Raw genomic sequence first — 23,268 nt, 5'->3', positions numbered from 1 at the left:
CAACATTTCTTCACAAAGCCGGTAGTTTATATTTACATTGTATTATTTTAGCAATTTTAAATGTTAATCTATGATACAATAATGTTACTTCAGAAAACATAGATAAAAAATATAGTTTTTTTAATAGCCATGCTCCCATTTCTGATGAAAGCTAGTTGGTTCGTCCGAATTTAACACTTTAAAAATGTCTAACAGATATTCAGTCATATTTTAAAAACCTTCAGGGAGGCTGTCACACAGCATAGACAGAGGGCTCATCATCACTGATGTCTGAGTCATCTTCATCCACTCCTTCAATCACTGATTTCTTCCCTTTACAACAGGACACAATCAATCCAATTAAGAATACCTATAAATTTAAATAAGCCATATGTCACTTCTCAAATCTGAAATTATCTGCAATGCATTTAAATTTCAATGGTATTGCTATAATACAAATGGACCACTAAGAGTCAAGTCAAAGGTGGGACACCTGTACTTACCCCCAGAAAGGCCCAGTTACCAAAATAGTATGCAGCACTGAAGAACCAGAACTTGTGAAGAAACAGGTATGTCCGGGTAACAGTGCATTGATCTATAAAAGCAAATTAAGGATTATGGTGAGATAGTTTCTCTCTTAAAATGGACCACAAATACTTTATCTAAAAGGAATTGAACCAAAACTAGTGGCCAAGGTCATGGAGCTAGTATTGGAGATGAGATTGAAATCTGGTTCTATCACTAAAGTCCACTCTTTTAATCACCTTCATAACCAACAAAATATGACATATTCATTTAAAAAATGGATGCCAGCAACATAATCTTGGCTCTTAAGCATAAAAAAAAAATCACAAGGTTAATTCAAGTTATTAAAAGTTGAATTTGAATCCATAGTGCCAAATATGTCCTAAAACAAGGATAAAGTTTGCTGACGAACATTTAAAAAAAAAGTCATCACGTGGTGAGAATTAAGCTGTACTTTTCTAAGAATACAATTTTCAGGATAGCAACAACCTGAGAGGTATTTTTCATTTTAAGAATGCTACTGAAAATAATGCAAAAATCATTATTTACAAACTTCCTGTTTGAACATCAGATAGCACTATGGTTTGAATTAAAACTAAATCACAGAAAAACGACAGACTCTTGAATAAATGGTGCTGAGATAAACTGGGCAGCCACATGCACAAGAATAAAACTAAACTATTTCCTTACTACCCTTCCCCCCAAAAAAACCTTAACTGAAAAGGACTAAAGACCTCATTCTGAAAGCATAAAACTTCCACAGGAAAACATAAGTGTCAAGTGCTTCTTGGTGATGATTTTGGGATTTGACACTAAAAGCAACTGCAACAAAAGCAAAAATAGACAAGTAGGAAACTACGTCAAACTAAAAAGCTACTGCAAAAGAAATCATTAACAAATAAAAAGGAAGCATATGGAATGAGAGAAAATTTTTGCAAGTCATGTCTCTGACATGGGGTTAATATTAAAAAATAAACCAAAAAAAAACCACAAGGAATTCATGCAACTCAATAGCAAACAGATAAATAAACCCATTAGGGCCTCCCTGGTGGCTCAAGGGGTTAAAACGCTACCTATGAAGCTGTCTGCAGCCACTGTAGCTCCAGTTTGATCCCCCAGCCGGCCAGAGAGCAACCCCCATGGCACAGCAGACCCCTCCTAACTCTCCCACTGCTCCCCTCAAGCAGTGTACTTCGGTCAATCTGCCTGTTCTGTTCCCCACTCAGTCTCTGGTGAATCCTCTCACCCCCTGCACCTCTGGCCTGTACACTGGCTCTCGTATGCATAAATAAATAAATCTCTTAAAAATAAATAAATAAATAAATATACCCATTAAATATTGGGCAGATGAATAGTATTTTTCCAAAGACACAGAGATGGCCAACAGGTACACGAAAAGGCACTCAACATCACAAATTATCAGGGAAATGCAAATCAATGATAAATGATAAATCACCTCATTTGATAGAATGGCTACTATCAATAAGCTCAGAAATAATAAGTGTTGGTGAAGATGTGGAGAAAAGGGAACTCTAATGCACTGCACCATAGTTGGCTATGTAAACTGGTGCAGTCACTATGGAAAACAGTGTGGAGATTACTCAAGAAATTAAAAATAGAGGTCTCCCCGGTGGCCTTGGGGGATTAAGTCTCAGCACTGTCACTGCTTGACTTGAATTCAATCCCGGGCCTGACTCACCCCTGCTCTCCTCAGCAGTGTATGTCAGCACATCTGCCTGTTCTGCTCCACTCTGTCTCTGGTGAATCCTCTCAACACTCTCTCACCCCTCCTCATGATGTAGAAGAACCCCAGTTCATAAATAAATATTAAAAAAAAAATCAAAAATAGAATTATATGATCCAGTAATTGTTATTTTTGGGTATTTATCCAAGGAAACAAAACACAAACTTGAAAAAGAAAAATACATCCTCATGTTCACTGCAGCATTATTTACATTAACAAAGATATGGAAGCAAATTAAATTGTTGATAGATGAATGGATAAAGAAAATGTGGTATATGTATATAATGGAATATTATTCAGCCACTGGAAAAAAAAGAATGATATCTTGCGATTGTGATAACATAGGTGGACCTCGAATGCATCATGCTAAATGAAGTAAATCAGAGAAAAAAAATCAATAATCTCACTTACATGTGGAATATTAAAAAGAAATTCAAAAGGGCCCTAAAGAAAACAAACTCACAAATACAAAGAACAAATATAAACAACAGCCAGGGGCTGGGTTGGAAAGTAGGTAAAATGGGAGAAGGGATTTAAAAGGTACAAACTTCTAGTTATTAAATAGATAAGAAATGGAGATATAGCATGATGACTAGTTAATAATAAATGCATTATATATTTACTTGTTACAGAAGAAAAATATCTTACAAGGCAATTTTTCAGTCTATTAATCACAAAGGAAATAATAATCTCTATATTTTTACCAAAAAATGTACAATGGGAAAAAAATCTACAGGCAATTAGGTGACCAACATCACCTCCTATTGTTGATTAGGAATATACACTGCTGATTTCTAATTTTATGAACTCTCTTCTTAGCTTTAATAAATCAAGTGCTATATTTCCTTAAAACATAAAATAAAGCAGGGAATTCTATAGTCCAGTTTATTATATAAGGGATCTAATATACTTTTTTTTGTCTGTCAATTATATTTTATCTGAACCCAAGACCTATTATATAAAGATTTAGATAAAAGTATTCAGATATCCCAAATCTTATCTATTCTAATCCCTTTCATTGCACTTCAACATTAACTTTTCAATTGCTCATATCAAACTGAACAAAGCAGTCTCCTCTTCAGTCTACAAACATGCAGTTTTACAGAGAAGCAACCTCCTCCTTTCACAAGCAAGGATCACTAATCTAATGGTGATCTACTGATCCCCAAAGACCTCCTCTTGCTTGCTTTTAGAAAAATCTAGAAGGAATATTCAAAGTTTCCTAAGAAAACCAAACAGAGTTCAAGCAGGGAAGGTCTAACAAAGGTTTCTCTTCCCTCCTGCAGTTACTAGCACCCAAGATTACAGCTTTACACTAGGTACTGGGAGTTACAGTCTTGCAGAGGAAGACTCCAAGTCAGGAAATTTCTAAGTCATTTACTTTGTGCTCCCATATTTATTCTTGCTCTCCTTATAGAACTTGCTTCACAATAACAAAAATATTCAATCTGTTACTTTTTCCATTAGGTAAATCTGAGTATTCCAAAGTACCATCATATTACTTGGCATTCATATTCAATATGATTGCTAAAATAAACTAAAAATTTTTAGAAGAGGTACTTTATTTAAAAATCATATTGTTCAATAACACATTTTCTAAATTTTTTTTTTCCTCTAAAGCATGACAAGATTCTAAGGATGGCCAAACAAAATATTTGAAAATAACAGTGTATTTAAAATCTTCAGCATGGTGAAGAAAGAGACCATACTCTGGACTCTAATAAACAATTGTCAAATTATCATTTGACTACTTCCTTGCCATGCAAATCTGAACCTGGAGAGTCTGTGTTTGTAAAATGGGGATATATCACTATATTTCTTCACAGAGTTGTTCAAAAGACCAAACAAATTATATGAAAATTAGCATTAATTTTCTTCTTTTTCCCTCTTCAAAGTATAACTGCATCCGTGACAAAAAACAAAACAAAACAGTTTTCAAGGGTCTCTTAAATGGTGGCAAGAAAAGCAATTAATCCTAAGGTTTTAGAAGCTTAAGTCCAAAAGTAGTAAGAAAAGCTTAAGCATTAGTATCATGACTACTCAGTACATATTCATTATACTTCCGTTTCTATAGTCAAAACAGATAATTCAATAACAGCACATATTGCTAAATAGTAATATATTTTTTTTTTAAAAAAAGCCAACTTGAATCTTTAAAAAATTCAGAGACAGAAACACCAGGATTTAAGCAAAAAATGCCTCTTTACAATTATTTCACAAACATGAACAGTATCTTCCATAGTGTATTACATGAACATATACAAGTACTTAGCTGTTTGAAAAATATCACTCAAACTCCAATATTATTAATGTTCTCAACTTAAAAAAAAAAAAAGTTCTACTACTTATTCCCATACCTAAAGATATTTTAAGAGTCAGAACTTGACTGAATTAGACAATTCAGGGCCCGAACAGATCATAAGACTGAGGATAAATTGACAAAAGCAAGTTAAATCAAACAATTTCCCCTAGAGGTTGAACAATGCATTCAGAGGTAGTCTAAATTGGTTTAAGATATAAAAATATTTTAAATATTTTTCCTATCACATTATTTTACATGATCACTATTTTCAAAGTTTCTAGACTTTGACACAAGTCTTCTAAAATAAAAGTAAAAATCAAACAAAAGGCAGTGCTTTGTTTGAAAAATGACATCAGCCTGCAAATGCACACATATACTGAATAAGTAATAGTTCCTTATATGCATACATTATTATAGTTATATAAAGTGGCATAGTCCACAGGAGAATTCTGGTTAATAAACCTTATGGATATATTTCATACTTAAGTGATGATTCCACACTGAATAAAGGGAGGGAGGCTTCTCTCCTCACCATCCGCAGTTTTCCAGCTGCTCATTTGAATCACAGATATTTAGAAGCTCTATAGATATCTTTCTAAAACTATCTAACTTAAAATTTATAAGTATTTTAAGGTTAGTTTGGTCTTCAAGAAATTTAAATTACTGGATAGTTTGCTTAGGAATTGTGTCTGAAAATCTGAAGGGGTCAAGAGACTTCTGTTGTTCCTCAAAAGGACATGTAAAAGTTTCAATTAAATTAAAGATTACATGTTAACAATCAAAAAGTAAAAATTATTCAGATAATTTTATTTTCCTGATGACATACTAGTTATATCCAAAAAAATCAAAATTTAAGAAGCCAAGAAAGGGAATCTGGAATATATGAATAAAATCAAGACTTTTAAATCTTGCTACCACCACCATTCCTCCATCTCTTCTCACTTATCATCAAACAAGAAAATAACAGAATGTATAAATAAATTGTTGCCTTCATGTAATAACAAACATATAACCTTATAAATTACATACATTTTTTGTTTTCTTTTACACTGCATAGTATGTTATATTTAATCCATGTTTATTACCACTACAATAACTTTAGTTACTTATTGACTATAGTAAATAGCACCTTATCCTTTATATATGTATTTTAAAAATCTAGTGTTGGCTTAAATCACAATTAACCATCATCATGCTACAGCTTCACACTTGAAATCCACTTACAATTAATTATACTCTGTATTTATAAAATGGCATATATAAAGAGCCATTTTAAAAAATTCACATACTATAAAGAAAAAATTTTAGAGCAAATATTTTGTTTGACTAGGGGTAAAAATCTGGCAGAAGATTGTACTATTTAAAATGCCACTTCATAGCTCATGATTGCCCGATTATGCAACTTTGGTTTCTTTTTTTTTAAAGATTTATTTTATTTATACAATAGCTGGGCTGCAGGCCAGAGGCGCAAATGGGTGTGAGGATTCACTAGAGACAGAGCGGGGAGTAGAACAGGCAGATGGACCAAATACACTGGGGAGGAGAGCAGTGGGCAAGATAGGAGAAATCTGCTGAGCCATGTGGGATTCTCGCTGTCCAGGATGGAACCTGCGCTGCAGAGGCTGCGGACAGCTTCACAGTGCTGCGTTCGACCCACTGTGCCTCCGGGGAGGCCCACTACTTTGGTTTCTGATTAGCGTCTACTATATGGAATATTTATAATAGACATATAAATATTAACTGTATACACGCTAAGGAGCTTTAAGTTTATTGTGACATTATTAGGAATTATTTATCAAATGGTTTTAAGAAAGGGGATAACATGAGTGGAGTATAGATTGGCAGAGGGGAGAAAGGTTCACCAAGTCAGGAGACCATCCAAGAGAAAACAAGTTGTGATGATGGAAAAGAAGTCTGGATGATATGACATAAGTTTTAGAAATAAAATTCCAGTTAACCACTATTTTACTGTTAAATGGATTTATATCATACAAAATAATACACACACACACAAAGATTTGAGAAATTAGCAACATACATTCAAATAAGAAAAGGAGGGCATTAAAATGTGTAGTAACAACCAAATCTATGTATTTATAATAAAATTTAACAAATGGAATACAGCTAAATCAATGTTTTGTTAAATTTTATAGCATGAGCTGAATTGAAGAGAAAAAAATACTGTGAACATCAAAAATCTTAGAATTTCTAAAGGAAATAGTTTTATTATATTTTATGAATAAAAAAACTGTACCAGGCCAATAAAGAGAGTACTGAGGTGATGCTTTGTACTAAAATATGAATTTTACAGACTTTTAAAAATAATCATTATAATTTGTATTCAGCTCTGATTACAATTACGTTTAAGGCATTTCCAAGGTGCTAACATGTGTATTGTTCCTTTCAGAAAGAATTTTCCTAATTTCACTTGTACTACTAATTGGCCAAATAAAACTTATTAAAGGGATTTAAAAATTAGACATTAGCATATAAGCGGGAGAAAAAAAAAATCAAAGTATACCAGAGAAACCTAAATTAACATATTTACTGTTCATTAGTCTTAATTTGTTCAAGGACAGTCAAATAAGAAACAAGAGTTTAGTACTTCTTTATCTTTTCATACAACAAAAGTTGTTTTAGGTATATGTTAAAATATTAGAGACTAAAAATCAAAACTTAGCTTTAGAGTTTGCTACTTATATACTGTGGGATGTGTCAATTAGCTTCTAAGTATCAGTTTCTTGAAAGTGATGCTAAGATAATATCTGCTTGTGATGGTAGCGATGTGGTAGTTTTGAGGATTAAATTTAGAAAGAAATCTAGATGTGATTAAAAATGAGAGAAGACTGATGTGCAGTGTAGTATTAGCAAACTTGAGAATCTGTCAACAAGTGGCTGAAAAGTTTCACAAAATTATTTAGGTTGGCTTTGGTGGGACTCCAGAGAACTTAGAAAACTCGTAACTAATTAATTCACTATACTATCTTACTTGAACTTTTATCAACACAATCAAAATGTCACCTACAAAAAGAACTTCAACATCAAGAAAGATTTTCTGGATCTCAAGTTAAACCCAAGAAAAATAATGTCCTAATCAATACTTAATTTTCTGGTCTGCATGGAAACCTCACTTGACGATAGACACAATATATCAGGTTATCTCAGCCAGATGATACCAACCAATAAGATCAATGCAGCCCTCTTTTTAGCTCTATGCCTACCTAAAAAATGTGTGACTATAAATTTGGTTTTCTATACATATTTCTTCTCTCTGATGAGAATTCACTAACTTTGACCTCTAGTGTTTAATAGTTATACTTTGTATGATAAATTAACAAACTGACTCTAGAGACATTATACTAAGTTAAAAAAGTCAGAAAAAGAGAAATTGTTCTATATCACTTATGAAGAGTCTTAAACATAAACTCACAGAAACAGAGAACATACTAGTAGTTGTGCTAGGGAGTGATGGCAGGCAAAATGGTAAAGGAGGTGAAAAGGTACAAGCTTTCCATTATGAAATGTCAGGGGATATAATGTACAGCATGGTGAGTAAGTTAATACTGTACTGTATATAAGTTACTAAGAGTAGATCATAAAAGTTCTCACCACAAAAAAAAAAAGGAAATTTTTTTAGAACCATGTACGGCGATAGGTGTTAACTAGACTTATTGTGGTAACCATTTCACAATATATACAAATACTGAATTATTACATTCTATACCTGAAACTTAAATGTTATATATCAATTAAACTCAATAAAAACAAATAAATGTAGTGTTTTAACAGCTTCCAATTAGCTAATATATTAGTCTCTTTTCTCTTATGAAGCCAAAAACAGATGCTGGAGAGAAAGGTATATAAGCACTCTTAGATAATTAGCTGTTGGATAGAATTAAGTTAAATAAAGCTATCAACACAAACTTATTTGTCAACTAAAAGAATATACATTTGTAGTACTTAATCATGAACAACAATTTATTGGGGAAAAAAAAAGGTTCCTGGTTCAAGATGATAGTCTAGGCATATTTGTTTCTTATTCTTTCTAAAACTTTATATCCTTCCTAAGGTATAGTATAGTAAAGGAATAAAGAGAGGAGAAACCTTTTAACAGCAAGATGAATGGGAGAAAGGAATTCAAGTATGTGATAATGCAACATAATCTGGAAGCTGGAAAGCCATATATAAAAGATCCTTAGGGATGAAACTGGACTTTTGCAGTAAACTTGATGTAGTATATACACACGATGCCTGTTAATGATACACACCTGGACACATAATTTATAATGCAAAATAGCTTCAATAAATGAAATAAGACAGAATGACCAAGATAATATTTAAAAAATAAAGCAAATCTTGGTTCAGGAAATCTGTTATCTTTATCCTATTTATGGCTCCCTCCACCATAGCAACCGTGCAAAGAATAAGTTATCCAGTAGGAGTGAGCATGTTCTGTGTAAATGCCAGAAGAAACATTAAAAAATTGAGATAAAATAAAATGTTTTTAATAAAACATATGATTTATCTCTCATTTATTTTAAAATATAATTTGCAGACAAAGAAATTCCAGTCACAAGAGTTCCCAATAATGAGGTTTCTTAGCTTTTGAAATTTAACTACAAATTAACATAAACATGAATGGACCATAAGATATACACAGAAAACTATCAACATAAAGAAAAAAGATCACAATAACTGTAATTTTACTTAAAGGAAACCAGAACTGTAATTTTACTTAAAGGAAACCTTCAAGAAAAATGTTTAGTATCTTTAGAAATTCAAGAAGAAAATAAATCCATAAAACAAGGACAGGTGAAAAAGAACAATCAGAACAATAAGGTACTTGAGGAAAGAAAGAATTTGTTATCTGTAACAAAATTCAGGATAAAGTTTGAAGTTAAAACTGAATACATAACCAAGAATTTAGATCAAAACAGTAACAGAAAATATGAAATATGAGACAGATGGCCAAATGAAGATATCCAGCAACTGATGAACAAGAGCTCTCAAAAGTGAAAATGGCGAAAAGAGAACTATCAAGTTAGCTTCAAAAGAAATTCAGACATTAGATTTCTCATCAGTTATAAATGAACAATAGATGACACATGCCTTTAAAATTCTAAAAGAAATGTTTTTTTAATGTAGATTTCTATGCACAATTAAACTAGCTATCAATTGTATTAACTGTGAGGACAAAACACTTCAGATATACAAAGACTTTTTACATGTGTTTATTTTCCACTTTTTTTTTTTTTTGAAAGATTTATTTATTTATGCAAGCACTGGGTACAGTCAGAAGCACGGGAGGGTGAGAGAATTCACCAGAGCCAGAGTGGGGAACAGAACAGGCAGACGGACGAAATACACTGTTGAGGGGAGCAGCAGGTGAGGGCAGGAGAGGTCTGTCGCGCCATGTGGGACCCTCCTCGGTGGCCGGTCATCGAACCGGCGCTGCAGAGGCTGCGCGCAGTCTCGCGGCCCAGCGCTCAACCGCTGCGCCACCAGGGGAGGTCCTCTACTTTTTTTTTAATCCTTGCAAAACCAGGAGTTTGGGAAAGGAAATCCAGAAAAAAAGAGGATATGATTTACAATTCATGAGAAGTCCAATATGAGTCTACCTTAGCAGCAGAATTAGAAAACAAGTCTCCATATAAGTAAAGGAAGTTGGTAAGTGCTTCTAAACAAGCAAATGCAACAGGGAGGATGGAGTGGAAATTAACAGGATAACATCTTTTGCTTTCTCCCTTGACGGTGAATTAATGCCCTAAACCACATTACCACTACATATATGCTTTCAGCCACAGAGAAACCTAGTAAGAAAATGTGCAATGATCAACTGTGGAACTCAGAAGTTAAATTATCCTATTAGAACTCGACTTAAGAAGGAAAACCAAGAACAAAACAGTTACACAGGCCCAAGCAAACTCAAGCAGCATAATCTTAATAGGTGCAAATAGATTTTAATGATAAATATTCTTACATTAAAAGTAGAATATGAAATATTAAGCAAATATTTTCTAATTTAAATTCTAAAAAATCATAGGCAACACACCTGACTATTCTCTCTCATACTCTAGAGAAGCTGCTCAGCAAATCATATGGTACTATAGTCAAATATATCCAGAATCATATCACTTCTTGCTATTTCCACCACCACCCTAAACTCTCCCTTGAATGACTGCAGAGACCTCGTAGTTGACGACATGCTTTTTACCTTGGTTCACTAGGGTCTATGTTAGGAGCTAGCAAACTATAAACCAGAGGACAAATTTAGCTTACCACTTGTATTTGTACTAGATCAGGGCTACACTTTCAATGTATTGTCTGTGCAGCTTTTCTGCTGCAATGGCAGAGCTGAACAATGTAAAAGACTACTGTAAATCCCATGAAGATGAAAATACTTGCTGTCTGGTACTTTATAAAAAATTTTGCCAAATCCTAGTCTGTGTGCAACACAGTGGTCAGTGTGATTATCTGAGAACATCAATGATGCCATTTTGCTTACAATCTTCCAGATACTTTCATGTGAAAGTTAGTCAAAGTCCTAAAACTTGTTTGCTTGCTGTTATTCTATCTCCGCCAGCATAATCCCAACACGGGACTTGCTTTTACTATAGTGTGGAATGCCCTTGTCCAGATAGTTGTTTGTTCCTCCCATCCTTAAAGTTGTTTGGTTTCAGATTTATAGACCATAAAACAAGAAGGCCATACAATTTTTTTTAAAGGCCACTGCCTTGTGTATTTGAGGCGTCTGAGAAACAGAATGACAAAATATTCTCCTAAATGAGAATTACTTGTTACAAAATTCCAGAAAGTTAAGCTAAATTAGTTTCACTTACTATGGAGTAGGAGGTATTAAATTGGTAGTCCACATTCAAACCTGCCTTTTCCATCAAAATAATAAGAGTCTGATACCATTTTCATTTCAAATTATATTTATGGATCATCCAATTGGACACACAGCACTACAGGAAGACAACAAATATGCCATCACACAAAGTATCAGTGTCCTATTTCAACTCCAGCCCTCAAGGTTTAGTTTCTTTTCTTTTCTTTTCTTTTTTTAAAGATTTATTTATTTATTTATACACGCACTGGGTACAGTCAGAAGCACGGGAGGGTGAGAGAATACACCAGAGCCAGAGCAGGGAGCAGAGCAGGCAGAAGGACCGAAGTACACTGCTGAGGGGAGCAGCGGGCGGCAGGAGAGGTCTGTGCGCCATGTGGGACCCTCCTCCGGTGGCTGGGGAGCAGCCGGGGATCCGAGGCTGCAGGCAGCTTCGCAACCCAGTGCTCAACCGCTGCACCACCGGGGAGGCCCCCAAGGTTTAGTTTCTAACGAAACCCCTTAACCAATTACATTTTCAGTCTATTAAAACTGGTATGCCTTAAAATGAGCATTTTATCTCTGACTATATAAATCAAGTCAAACACCAACCATCAACTAGTAACTCCTTTAATAACATTGCTTTGAAGCAGAAGTAAACCTTGACTCAAAACTCATTTTCCTTTTAGGCCAAATTATGAGTTAGTGGATTAAAAAAAATAACAAAAAAACACAACCTCCTGAATCCATTGTTAATGATGACGTAAATGCTTCAGAAATACTGCTTAGTTACCTAGACTTCTAAATAAATTTCCTGGAACCTCAGAAGTTCAAGTATTAAAAAACACTCCATATTCTAAGAAAAAGATGATACCAAGAATTTAAGAACTTAAGTTTTTCAAAATCTCAATAACTATCCTTTTCACTTTTTAACAAATAAGAAGGCAATAAAGGCTCTCTAAAATTGATGTCTACTTAGCTGCATGCCACTACCTTGTTTCTCATTGTCTTCACCCTTAAAAAGGCTTTCACTTTAATTACAGAATAAGAGTTGTATTAGACAATAAGAGTAGTATTTACTTCTAGAGTTTATTCCAAATTTCAATTTTCTGAGTACAGCTAGACTTTTAGATTTTGTTTATGCACAGAAACACCTGCTCTCCCTCAATTAATGAATGAAGGCACCAAGATATCAAGAATACATTCATTTTACATAAAACTCAAAAATCAGACAAACAGTAAACTCTTAATATATTTTAGTATGATCTCATATTAAAAATTATATTTATATATAACTTTCAGAAATATCCACATGGTCTTATTAGTTCATACATCATTCAATAGGTGGGATTTTTTTTAAAGGCTATTTAGAAAGTATGGTAAAAATCCCAAACCAAGCCTATAAAGATGAGTACTTTTTTCCACTGTGAATTTTTTTCAACTAGGTCTTTAGTACTTCAGCCCATACTACCCTACTAAACTGCATTCTCAAAGATTCTAGATTATATTTTTTAAAAGTAGTAATGCCAATCTTTTTTTAATTTAAAGGACAGATGATACAGGCAAAACACAAAAATGCTAACTATAGAAAAAGAGAGATGTGGAATCCAGACATTTGAATTAAATTCACAAGTTTTGAACAGTTTATCTTTAAACTTGTCTTTTGTGTACTTAGTTCCTGCTTCTACAAAAAAAGTGTGGGGGGAAAGGTGGGTTTAAACTAGTTAGATGGTCCTGTTATATTTTTAATGTTTTCCTTTAACATTCCAGTTTATAATTTTAAAAATTATTTACAACTTTGTGTCCTTCTGGCTTTTATTTCCATTCCTATAATTAACACAAAATGAGGAGTGAAACAGATTCTTTATCCTAACCAACATGTTATCCCAAACATGTTAGGGAAATGTTTTCACAAGAATAGGTACCTATGGTTCTGTAAAAATAGGCCAATCTGTTTATTTAATGGTAAAAACAAAACAGCTTGGTAAACAAGTTTTATTTACAGACAATGCATTTGGATTCATTTCTTGATGATGGGATAGTTTACTCCAGAACTTAACGTTCAACTCCCTTCTAAAGCATCATACACATTTGAATTTCATTAATTTTCTCTAAAATCTTTCATTATTCAAAATAATTCTCTTTTCCCCTTTGTACTTCCTATATATTTTATAACTCTTCTTCAGTTTTCAATTTTAAGTCTGCTAAGTATTTTGTAATTCGTGTAGTTTAACACATCAGTTTCTATTTTAGCATCATCTGTTAACTTGAGTCATCTTAACCATTTGTCCTGGTAAAATTATAAACTCAAGCTAAAATTTAAAGCTATAAGTTATGTTAACAAATATAATTTGTAAGAATAGCCCCCAAAAGTCAATTTTTATTTATTCAGATCATTTCCATTTTCATTATGTCCAATATGAAAGAATTAAATACGACAACAGAAGTAAGACTTTTGGCTCATGAATTTTTAAAAATGATACTTTGGAAACATCTTATTTCATGTCTACTGTATTCTCCAAACAGTTAATGCTCCTGCCAAAATTTGTTACTATAACATGTCAATTAAATATGTCTTTATACACTGTTAATGCACATTCCTTTCTTTGCTTGAAATATCCTAGTTTTTTTTTGTTTGTTTATGAATCTAGATTTAATTTCTGCTGTAGAACCCAGCTGAAATGTTACATTGTCCCCTGGGCAGAATAAAATCATTATTCCCTTTTACCTTCCCATAGCATTTTGCTATTGCTTGCTATTAATTTTTCCTTCTATTATAATTACTTATTTTCATATCTAGTTCCAGTAGGCTGTTTGCTTTTTAAGGTATCCTAGTACTCTTCTCACAATGTTACAATAAACACATAAACTAGGCATGGCCTGTCAGGATAAATTAAGTAATATTGTGATTTTAAGAGAACATAAATAGTATGAGAGACATTCTTACAAAATTAGAGCTAAATCATTCTATAAGAGACAATTTTAAAAACAATGTATCTAAGCTATTTTTAGATGAATGACTCTTCTGAATCCTAAACATTATAACACTTAAGCTAGTAATATTTTTATATGTTTAATAAATGCCAGACCAGACCATATATAAACAAAACTTTAAGAAAATAAATCTCTACAATGTAGTTATTATTGATAAGAGAATTATGTATTTCTATAAACTGCTGCTTCAACATCTTTCCAGGGAGTTTATATTTCCTCGGAAACAATTTTATAAGTAACACTGCAAATTAATTTTGTACCCTAATCTCAAAATACTGTCACTTGCAACAAACATATGACAAAGGTGCCACCAAGTACCTTGTGAGGTACTTCTAGTACAGGACCATCTATTCTAGTCAAGTGTTCCCACTAAAATGTCACAATGTGGTGATTTTTTTTCCTCTGCATGCTAAGACTTCCTAGTTTGTGTTTAAATGGATACTGCTATATCAACCTGTCATCAAACATCCCACCCCATCTCTACCCCTGTGTGTTGAATCCCAAGCCCTATTCTGTTCCATCTTTTGCTGGCATTATTTTTATTTAAAGCATTTCTCTTTAAAAAAATCTACTGTCATTTTATTTTTGCATTTTAAAGAGGGAGGTATACTAGGAAAATGAGAAACGAAAACAAAAGAGGCACCTGCATAGACACAGGTGGGCAGAGAACAGCTTTTGAAAGGGGCAGGTTTATTGAAAGGGATGCCTGCTCAGACACAGGCAGACAATCTTGGGACAAGAACTTCTAGGAATGCATTTTAAAACTTCCTTTACCAATGCAACATAATTCTGAAATCTTGCTGTGTTTTGGTTTTCTGCTCAGGTTTTAATACTACTCTAATAAACGGAATAATACTACTCTGAGAAATGGAGTAACTGCCCACTTAGCTTAAGAGTAAGTCACAAACGAATTCAACAGCAATTTTTTATTCTATTTTCACCTACCTAAAAATGATAATCCAAAGCATTTCAACTATCAACCTATTTATGGTGTGTGTGTGTGTGTACATTTCAAAGTAAGAATTCTGAGACTAAAATCATTACAAAAGTAGAACTGGAAAATTACATTTATTTATAATAACATCATTTTACTATTATTTCCTCAGTAAAAAATAGTTATCATTATCATATTTGTTTTCTCAACTTATCTCTTGATTTTGTTCTTTTCTCCCAGTTTAAGTTTCCTCCCTTGTTTCCCTATGTATCATGGACGTGGTTGATCCTTTATCTTCTAATTCTCAGCTTGACTTTTACTTTCCATCCTGTTTCAATCCTTCAATGCACCTTAACCAGACCACCCAAGACCTGTTGGAGAGTTATCATACCAACTGCACAAATTTGTTCAACAAAAATGCAAACTGATAATTTTGCCTCTACCCAATACATTTTTTGTTATCGTCACTATCTTTTTCAGTGAAATCCCTCTTCTATTTACTTTCATGTCCTATTGAAAACTGTTACCACTTTCTTCAATTTTATGCCCCATGGCACACTAAATTATTAGCAGATGATCTGAACTTATACTTCACAGGAAATAGACAATTATACAGACATGCAAACTGCGTGCTCACCCTCACCAAGAAATTATGATCTGGGTCCATATTACGCGTTCTTCCCTACTAGAAGAAATAGTATCTCCCTTTCTAAATATAAATATTCTATCTGTGATGTTCTTAACACCATCTTATCCAAAACTAAATGACATTGGCCCATTATTCATATTTTCTGGTATTTTCTCTCAGCCTCTTCTGCTCCCATAGTCCCATCATCCCTGAAGTTTCTCCCACTCAATGGGAAAAAATTCTTTGAAGCTACACACTTTCTCTAGTTTCTATGCAATTTCTCTCAATCACTATTAAGAACGTCCATGATGACTAATGTAAATTAAGTCACTGCTTTATATTCCTTTTGATTCATGAAATTCAATTTTATCTCCATCATTAATATTTTTCACACTTCTTTTCTGTCTCCTCTGTACCTTCCTTACCTGTTTGCCCTTAGTTAATGGCAGAGTTCTAGTCTCCATGTTCTTCTTATCTCTACCCTGAGTTCCTTGTATATATTTCCAGCTGCCATGAAATCTCGATGTGAGTACCACTGAGACATGTCAAATAATCATATTATAATTTTCTCTCACCTTAATATAAATTTTAATCTCACCTTGTAGATAACAAAATTTACCAAATTAACTGGAGGATCATTCTAGAAACTGCTGTTCCTTTCACCACAGCTCTAAAGCCAATCAATCAAAAATCCTCTCCATTCACCCCTAAATCTTTTTCTTCATGTACTCGTAACCAGTTAGTTCAAACTTTTACCATCTGCCTTGGACTACTATAAATAGGTCCCCTGCTAAATCCTCCAAACTGATTTCCACGCTCTGGTCTCAATTTCTCAAATCTATTGTCTATATAGCTATCATAATAAATTTATTGAAAATGACAGATCACACTTTTTTTTTTTTAATGATTTTTTTTTTAAAGTTTTATTTATATAAGAACCAGGGTACAGGCCAGATGTAAGGGGGTGAGAGGATTCACCAGAGACAGAGCGGGGAACAGAACAGGCAGACTGACAAAATACACTGCTGAGGGGAGCAGCAGGCAATACAGGAGAGGTCTGCTGCGCCATGTGGGTTTCTCCCTGGCCGGCCAGGATGAAACCTATGCTGCAGAGGCTGCGGACAGCTTCACAGTGTGGCATTCAACTGCCTGCGCCACCAGGGAGGCCCAACACTTCTACTTTCTTATTTAAACTTTTCAATAACTTTTCAGTCACCTTCTAAGACCTTTTGTGATCCAACTCCTAACTTTACAATCTCATTTCTTCCCTCCCTCCAAATCCTTGACCTCATAAAAAAACAAACAAAAAACAGTAACATTAATAAAGCTTTAAGTTCATTAAATGTATACCCATGTGGCTTAAGATAATTTTTCTAATGCATTTGGTTCCCCTGTCTAGAACAGACTTTCTCTGATGCGCATACTAGTTAAATTTTTCTGTTACTTTGAAGTGTAACCTGACAAACACTTCTTTTGATTACCACTCCACCATCATCTCCTCCAGATAAAGTTAATTTCTCCTTTCTCCAGATTATACTGTACCTATTTCTATAATGTAATTACATTATACAGTTGATCCTGCTTCAAAAACTCAGAATTTTATCATCTTCATAATGGTACTCAGGCATGATTTATGAAGAAAGATACTATATCTGACATAGAACATTACCCTGAAAATAAAAGCACTTAATGAAGGCAAAAGTAGGGTAAAATTGCAAATTATGGAAGAATGAATCTGAAATCCTTGCTCAGGGCAGAATGCTGTAATATCCAAAGGATAAAATGCTGTAATATCCAAAGGATAAGTGTACAGAAAATTAAAAAAAAAAAAATGACTTTGTAAAATAACACAGAGATTGAAAGCAAGAGTCACAGTTTTTGTTAGAATACACATAAAATGCTTATTTAGTACAGAGTCAGGAACACAACTGCGACTATTATTAACTGAAGTCACTAGACTTGGGTGGATTAAAAGTTAGTCTAGGTCATAGGTACTTTTGTTTTCAATCCTAAGAAATACAGATTCCATCAAAACTCCTGTCTTTTTCAAGAATTAAAAAAAAGTCATTTAAAAGTTAATTCTTATTAGGTTAAACTTGGGAAATAATAACTATCATGTTAGTAACTAATTTATATAATTGTCTGTACCCTAGTGGAAATCATATCATCAAGAAATTCTATTGAAGAGACTTAGCAATTTCTTATTGCTAGAAGTTCTTTTGTTACCACATATCAAAAATAAATCATCAAGTGATTAACAAAGCAAAATCAAGGATATTTTTTCTTATAGAGCTATAAATTCTAAAATAGTTGAAAAAAACAGCTTTACCTTCAGGGGCATCTGCATCACATCTCTTTGGCATGGGAAGGGTTGAATTGCCTTTATGGTCAACAGTTATATTGCTCTAAAAGATGAGAATTCAGTTAAAATGTCAATATTATATTAATAAATATATTTAGATTAAAAAGTCATATTTGAACTTTACATTTTGTTTCCCATTAAACTCTACCTAACTAATATACTAAAAGGTGAAATTTGTGCAGAATTGCAATTAGAAGAAAAAGATTTATGGTAAATTTAACATTAGCACTTTTTACAATATCAACGTCCTCTATTGAAGAGCTTCTTCCCATAGAAGTAGTCTACTATTTTTCCACTTTGGAACAAGAAAGGATAATCTGTCTGCACAAAAGCATGATCTTTATTCATTTACAAAAGAATGTTTATAAGTCTGACCTACTGAATTAAATACAAGGGAGGAGCAAGAAGAGAACAAAAAGATACAAGAAGTAAGAAATATGATTCAGGTATTCTTTTAATACTATGTTTCCCATACTCAAGTCATCTGTGTACCTCCATTATGATAAGGATTGTGCCTTATTAATATCTTTCAATGTATTTGATGTGCTTGTTAGATTTTCTTTTGTTCCTAATTACACGTTAGGGTAAAGAAAGAATGGAGGCAGTAAATGATAAAAACAGGGTGATCTGGGCAGACTAAATTAATAATGAAAGATTCCATTAAATAAAGCAAGGCTTTATACATTTAAGAGGCCCTGAAACATGGGCTTGATTTGAATTGCTAAGATGCAGAATTCTAACAGCGTAATCTCAAAAGGGAGGTTCCATGTTCCTTGCCCCACCTAATGAAGGGTGGAGCTGAGTAGCTAGAGGAACTTAAAAAGGACTTGGGAGAAAATTTAGAGGACGCATATGGAGCAGAGACACATCTAAAGAAGCCACCCATTCTTTTTAGCCTTGGACTTGCCCCAGGGTAATGGGGAACATGGAAGGAAACACCTGAAAGAGACATGGGTGAGAGACCTGTGGGGAAGCTGACAACGGCAACTATTATTTTGACTTGGACTTGATTTTGTTCCTTTCCTACAGATTTACCTGGCTCCTTCTGCCCCTTTCCTATGGTTCCAATGTTGAAACGTGTGGCAAGCTTTTGGAACTCAGTGGGCCCATTTTGGGCTGACCCTGTTTGGCTGGGTATTTACTTATGAGGGGATAGGTAATTTTGGGTATTTCACTTGGAAAGTATTATTCTTTCTTCTCTTTCTTTCTATGCACACTAGTTCTATAAAGTTCTTACACATTAAGAATATGCTTTGTCTTTATGTGGCTGGTGGCAGAACCCCTATGTGTAAATTTGGGGGTTTGGGGGTGCCCCTCAGTTTTCACACTAACACCACCTCAAAAATAGTCTACCATGTAAGATATAAGATGGTGATGCACTAGGGTAGACTGAACATCCACCAATTGTTAGAAAATGTCAGTACATATTGAAAGATACACTGTAACAAAACAAACCTCAAAGGCTATGGCCTATCCCTCCTAGAATTCTGGCTTCAAGAGATCCAAGACTTAGCTGAAAACTACTAATGTGTATTGAGTCTTTTCTTCATTGTATTAGTACAGAAAACCACTTTGGATTTTCCAGTAGTCTATAAAGAATGCTTATTGACTGTCCAACTCTCTACTGAACTGGAAAACTCTATGATTGCTTATTGAAAGATTCAGAGTTCTCAAACTAAGTTTCTTAATGGGAAAAAAATGAATTTGTAATGGAAATGTAAGAACAGAAATGCAGAAAAGTATTGTGGATAACATTAGGGAATTTTTAAAGAAAAGTACAGAAATCAAATTTAAAATCTTGCCTTGTTTTCACAAATTCTCATCAATAAATTAGATCGATAATACCAAAATTGCCCTGAAGGTCACCACAGCCATTAGGGAACTCTCTTTAGTTTCCAAAACATGACGTTGCATGCTAAATTCAAAACTGTAGACTTAAAAACAATCTTTCTAATGGTTAATAAATAGCAGGATATAAAATAAGAGATCTCAGTCTACTTCCTCTCTTATCCTCTTCATGAGTCATTACTACTTATTGCTCTCGTATTCTACGTAAGAAAAATTATAGGGTGGAATGAAATATTCTTTTGCTTTTGCCTTTCAGGAAGTGGACTTGGTCTCAATATGGGTGAACAGAAACAATTTTATTCCATCTAAGGTCCACTGCCAACCATCAGAGAAACTATCTCAGACATTTTTGTGAAATAACCATTTGTCTTCACAAATGGTCCTAGTCTTGGGTTCTAAAAGTATTAATAGTAATTGAATGAAACACTTATGCTACCATGTAAGACATTTAGTTTCCACCTTATGGTTTCTACCTACTTCCTAATATAGAAATATACTAGAAGAAAAAAAATGTAGTTGAATGGGTGCATCAAACTTTTCTTCATAAAAGCTTCATAAAAGTTCTTTGAAGAAAGAGGCTTTCTCTTACAAAAAGAATTGTTACAAGACAAGAGGTATGGCTCTGAGAATTAATACCTATGTCAGTCTTCACAAATTATTTATTTAAAATATCACTATCTTTAAAATATCAGAAAAATCAAATTTTAAATTTCAGACTTACCTCTATTAAGTAATTTTGGCTTCCATACATAACATATTGGGGAGCAAGGCTATAGATCATATAGCTAGTATGAAGGACAATAAGCAGAAGTATCATGCAGAGAAATAAGAGTGCCTGTGGCCTGGTTCTACCTCTTCTGATTTTATATAACTGGAAAAAAAAGAAAAAGAGTAAGAATATTTCAGATATGTTTTATTTGTAAGAGTCTAAATCCTGCTTATGTACTAGGGGAATCACTATTCCATCAACCATTTCTTTATTACAAAATAAATACTAAAAATTTTTTATCATCTCAAATAATTGAGCAATAAACATAGTAATTTCCCCATAAAGCTTTTAGATTTAGAATTATATTTACTTGAACATCAAGGTAAAGCATCTATTTCCAAAGGATGTGATAAATGATCCACTAAAATCACAGAACTTAGAGAACATATTAGCATTCACATGGTCTGTACCCAGGCAGATTTTCTAAACTTAACAAGTAACAGCATCTCTTAGAAGTTCACAAAGCTTAGAACTATGAACTACTTTTGATTCTATCTAAAGATGAGGAGAATGAGTTATTAAACTGTAGTATTAGTAATATATTGGTGGGTTTCTATAAAATTACAGCACAAGAACAGACATGGCACATGCTTATAAAAACTCATTTCTGGGCCTCCCTTGGTGGCGCAGCGGTTGAGCGCTGGACTGCAAAGCTGCCCGCAGCCTATGCAGCGCCGGTTTGATCCCCGGCCATGGGCGAGGGTCCCACCTGGTGCGACAGACCTCTCCTGCTGTGTCCACTGCTCCCCTCAGCAGTGTATTTCTTTGTCAGTCTGCCTGTTCTGTTCCCCGCTCTGTCTCTGGTGAATTCTCTCACCCCCGCCCCGTGCTTCTGACCGTACCCAGTGCTTGTATAAATATATAAATAAATCTTTGGGGGAAAAAAAAAAAAAACCAAAGTCATTTCTATTAAAAACTCATGACATCTTTATAGACACTGATATAAAATTTAGTTTGTAATAATGTGTGATAATATGACTACAGATAATTTCCTATCTTATCTATAAGATAGATATTTCCTGTCTTATCCACACTAGGAAGAAACTCAAAAATATGGTTACAACTACAAGGAACCAGGTGACTTGCTATTTTATATCAATGGCAGAGCACACTTTTATTTTAGCAACTAACATATCACCTTCCTGTTTTATTACTAGATTATTTAGTATAGTATAGAGTAACAGAACTAATTCCATATGGCATTTCTCAGCTTCCCTTACCACTAATAGAAGGTAACTGTGATATAATTTTAAACACTGAAAGGAAATCCGAAGTCTGCTAGAGATTGCTGGGAAAGTCTTGTTTTATTGATATAGGTGTCATCCATTCCTCCTATCTACCTATATCCTTATGGAACATGTACAGGATAAAAGGAACTTTAACAGTCATATTACAATCATGAAGGAAAAGCTAAGAGGATTATAAAGATATTGGTTTGACATTTTGAGCTATTGAAGCAAGGCTACACTTAAAAATTGACCATAGCAAGAAGTCTTTCATTAGATCAAGCCAGAATTTAATCGGATTTCCTTTTACTCACAGCTAAAAGTAGTCTCTACCTGATGCAGCCTCATTTTAAAATTCTAAATTTATCTCAAAATAAGTATAAGCAAACAGTATCTTGTATGTCAATTACAGCTCAATTTTTAAAAAAGAAGGAAAATAAACCTGTTTCTTCAATGAGTAATATTTAACTCCTACTAACAACAGCCATATTTTCAGCTGCAGTTATCCATTTGTGCTTCAATGTGCTTCCATGCAGCCAAACACTAAGAGAAATAATATAACTTTTACACCAGGGTTTCTCAAAAACACTGGCACCACTGACATTTGGGCTGGATTAAATCTTTGTTATAGGTAGGTACCCTGTGAAGTAGGATATTTATCTGAACCCTCAGAATCTATGATGACAGTAGTACCTGCTACTTGGAACAAATGAAAATGTCTCCATACGTTCCAAAGTAGCTGTGGGCAATGTTGCCCTTAAGAACCTTTACCTAGACAGTAAGAACTTTTATATCAACATGAAATGGAAAAGTTAACATTTTCATCACTTTAGTACTTACAACTTCTGTATTGTAAATCCAAGATAATTTATAATAACAGAGAATATGCACAAACTGATAAAAAATTGTAATATATACTCACTCTAATCCAAAAGAACCATATGCCAATATTTCGAATGCCCGCCATTGAAGTAAAAATAAAGTACATAATAATAATTGTTATAAGAATATAATCAAGAGGAAAAACCTAAAAAAAGATAAAATTTAATTTAATACACAACCATGAGAGTTCTAGAAATCATAACATTAAGAGAAATTTTATTTCTCACATTTGGCAAATGTTAAAATACA

The 23,268-nt window shown here is 33.6% G+C and overlaps 1 protein-coding gene across 1 annotated transcript in view; it reads right to left on the bottom strand.

Annotated features, from left to right (window-relative positions):
- Window positions 1–232: 232 nt before the first annotated feature.
- Window positions 233–23,268, bottom strand: part of LMBRD1 (LMBR1 domain containing 1) — a gene marked incomplete at its 3' end in the record, with an annotated part of 82,331 nt that continues 59,295 nt past the window's right edge. The window contains exons 11-15 of the mRNA XM_084227960.1: window positions 23,060–23,164; window positions 20,864–21,013; window positions 18,262–18,337; window positions 483–574; window positions 233–349 (exon numbers count right to left, since the gene is read on the bottom strand). Of these exons, the coding sequence (XP_084084086.1) occupies window positions 233–349; window positions 483–574; window positions 18,262–18,337; window positions 20,864–21,013; window positions 23,060–23,164 (540 nt within the window). The remainder of the gene's footprint in view (window positions 350–482; window positions 575–18,261; window positions 18,338–20,863; window positions 21,014–23,059; window positions 23,165–23,268) is intronic.

The sequence above is a fragment of the Talpa europaea genome, assembly GCF_964194135.1.
Source record: "Talpa europaea genome assembly, chromosome: 2".
Taxonomy (NCBI): domain Eukaryota; kingdom Metazoa; phylum Chordata; class Mammalia; order Eulipotyphla; family Talpidae; genus Talpa; species Talpa europaea.
This window is presented reverse-complemented; position numbering and strand designations above follow the sequence as displayed.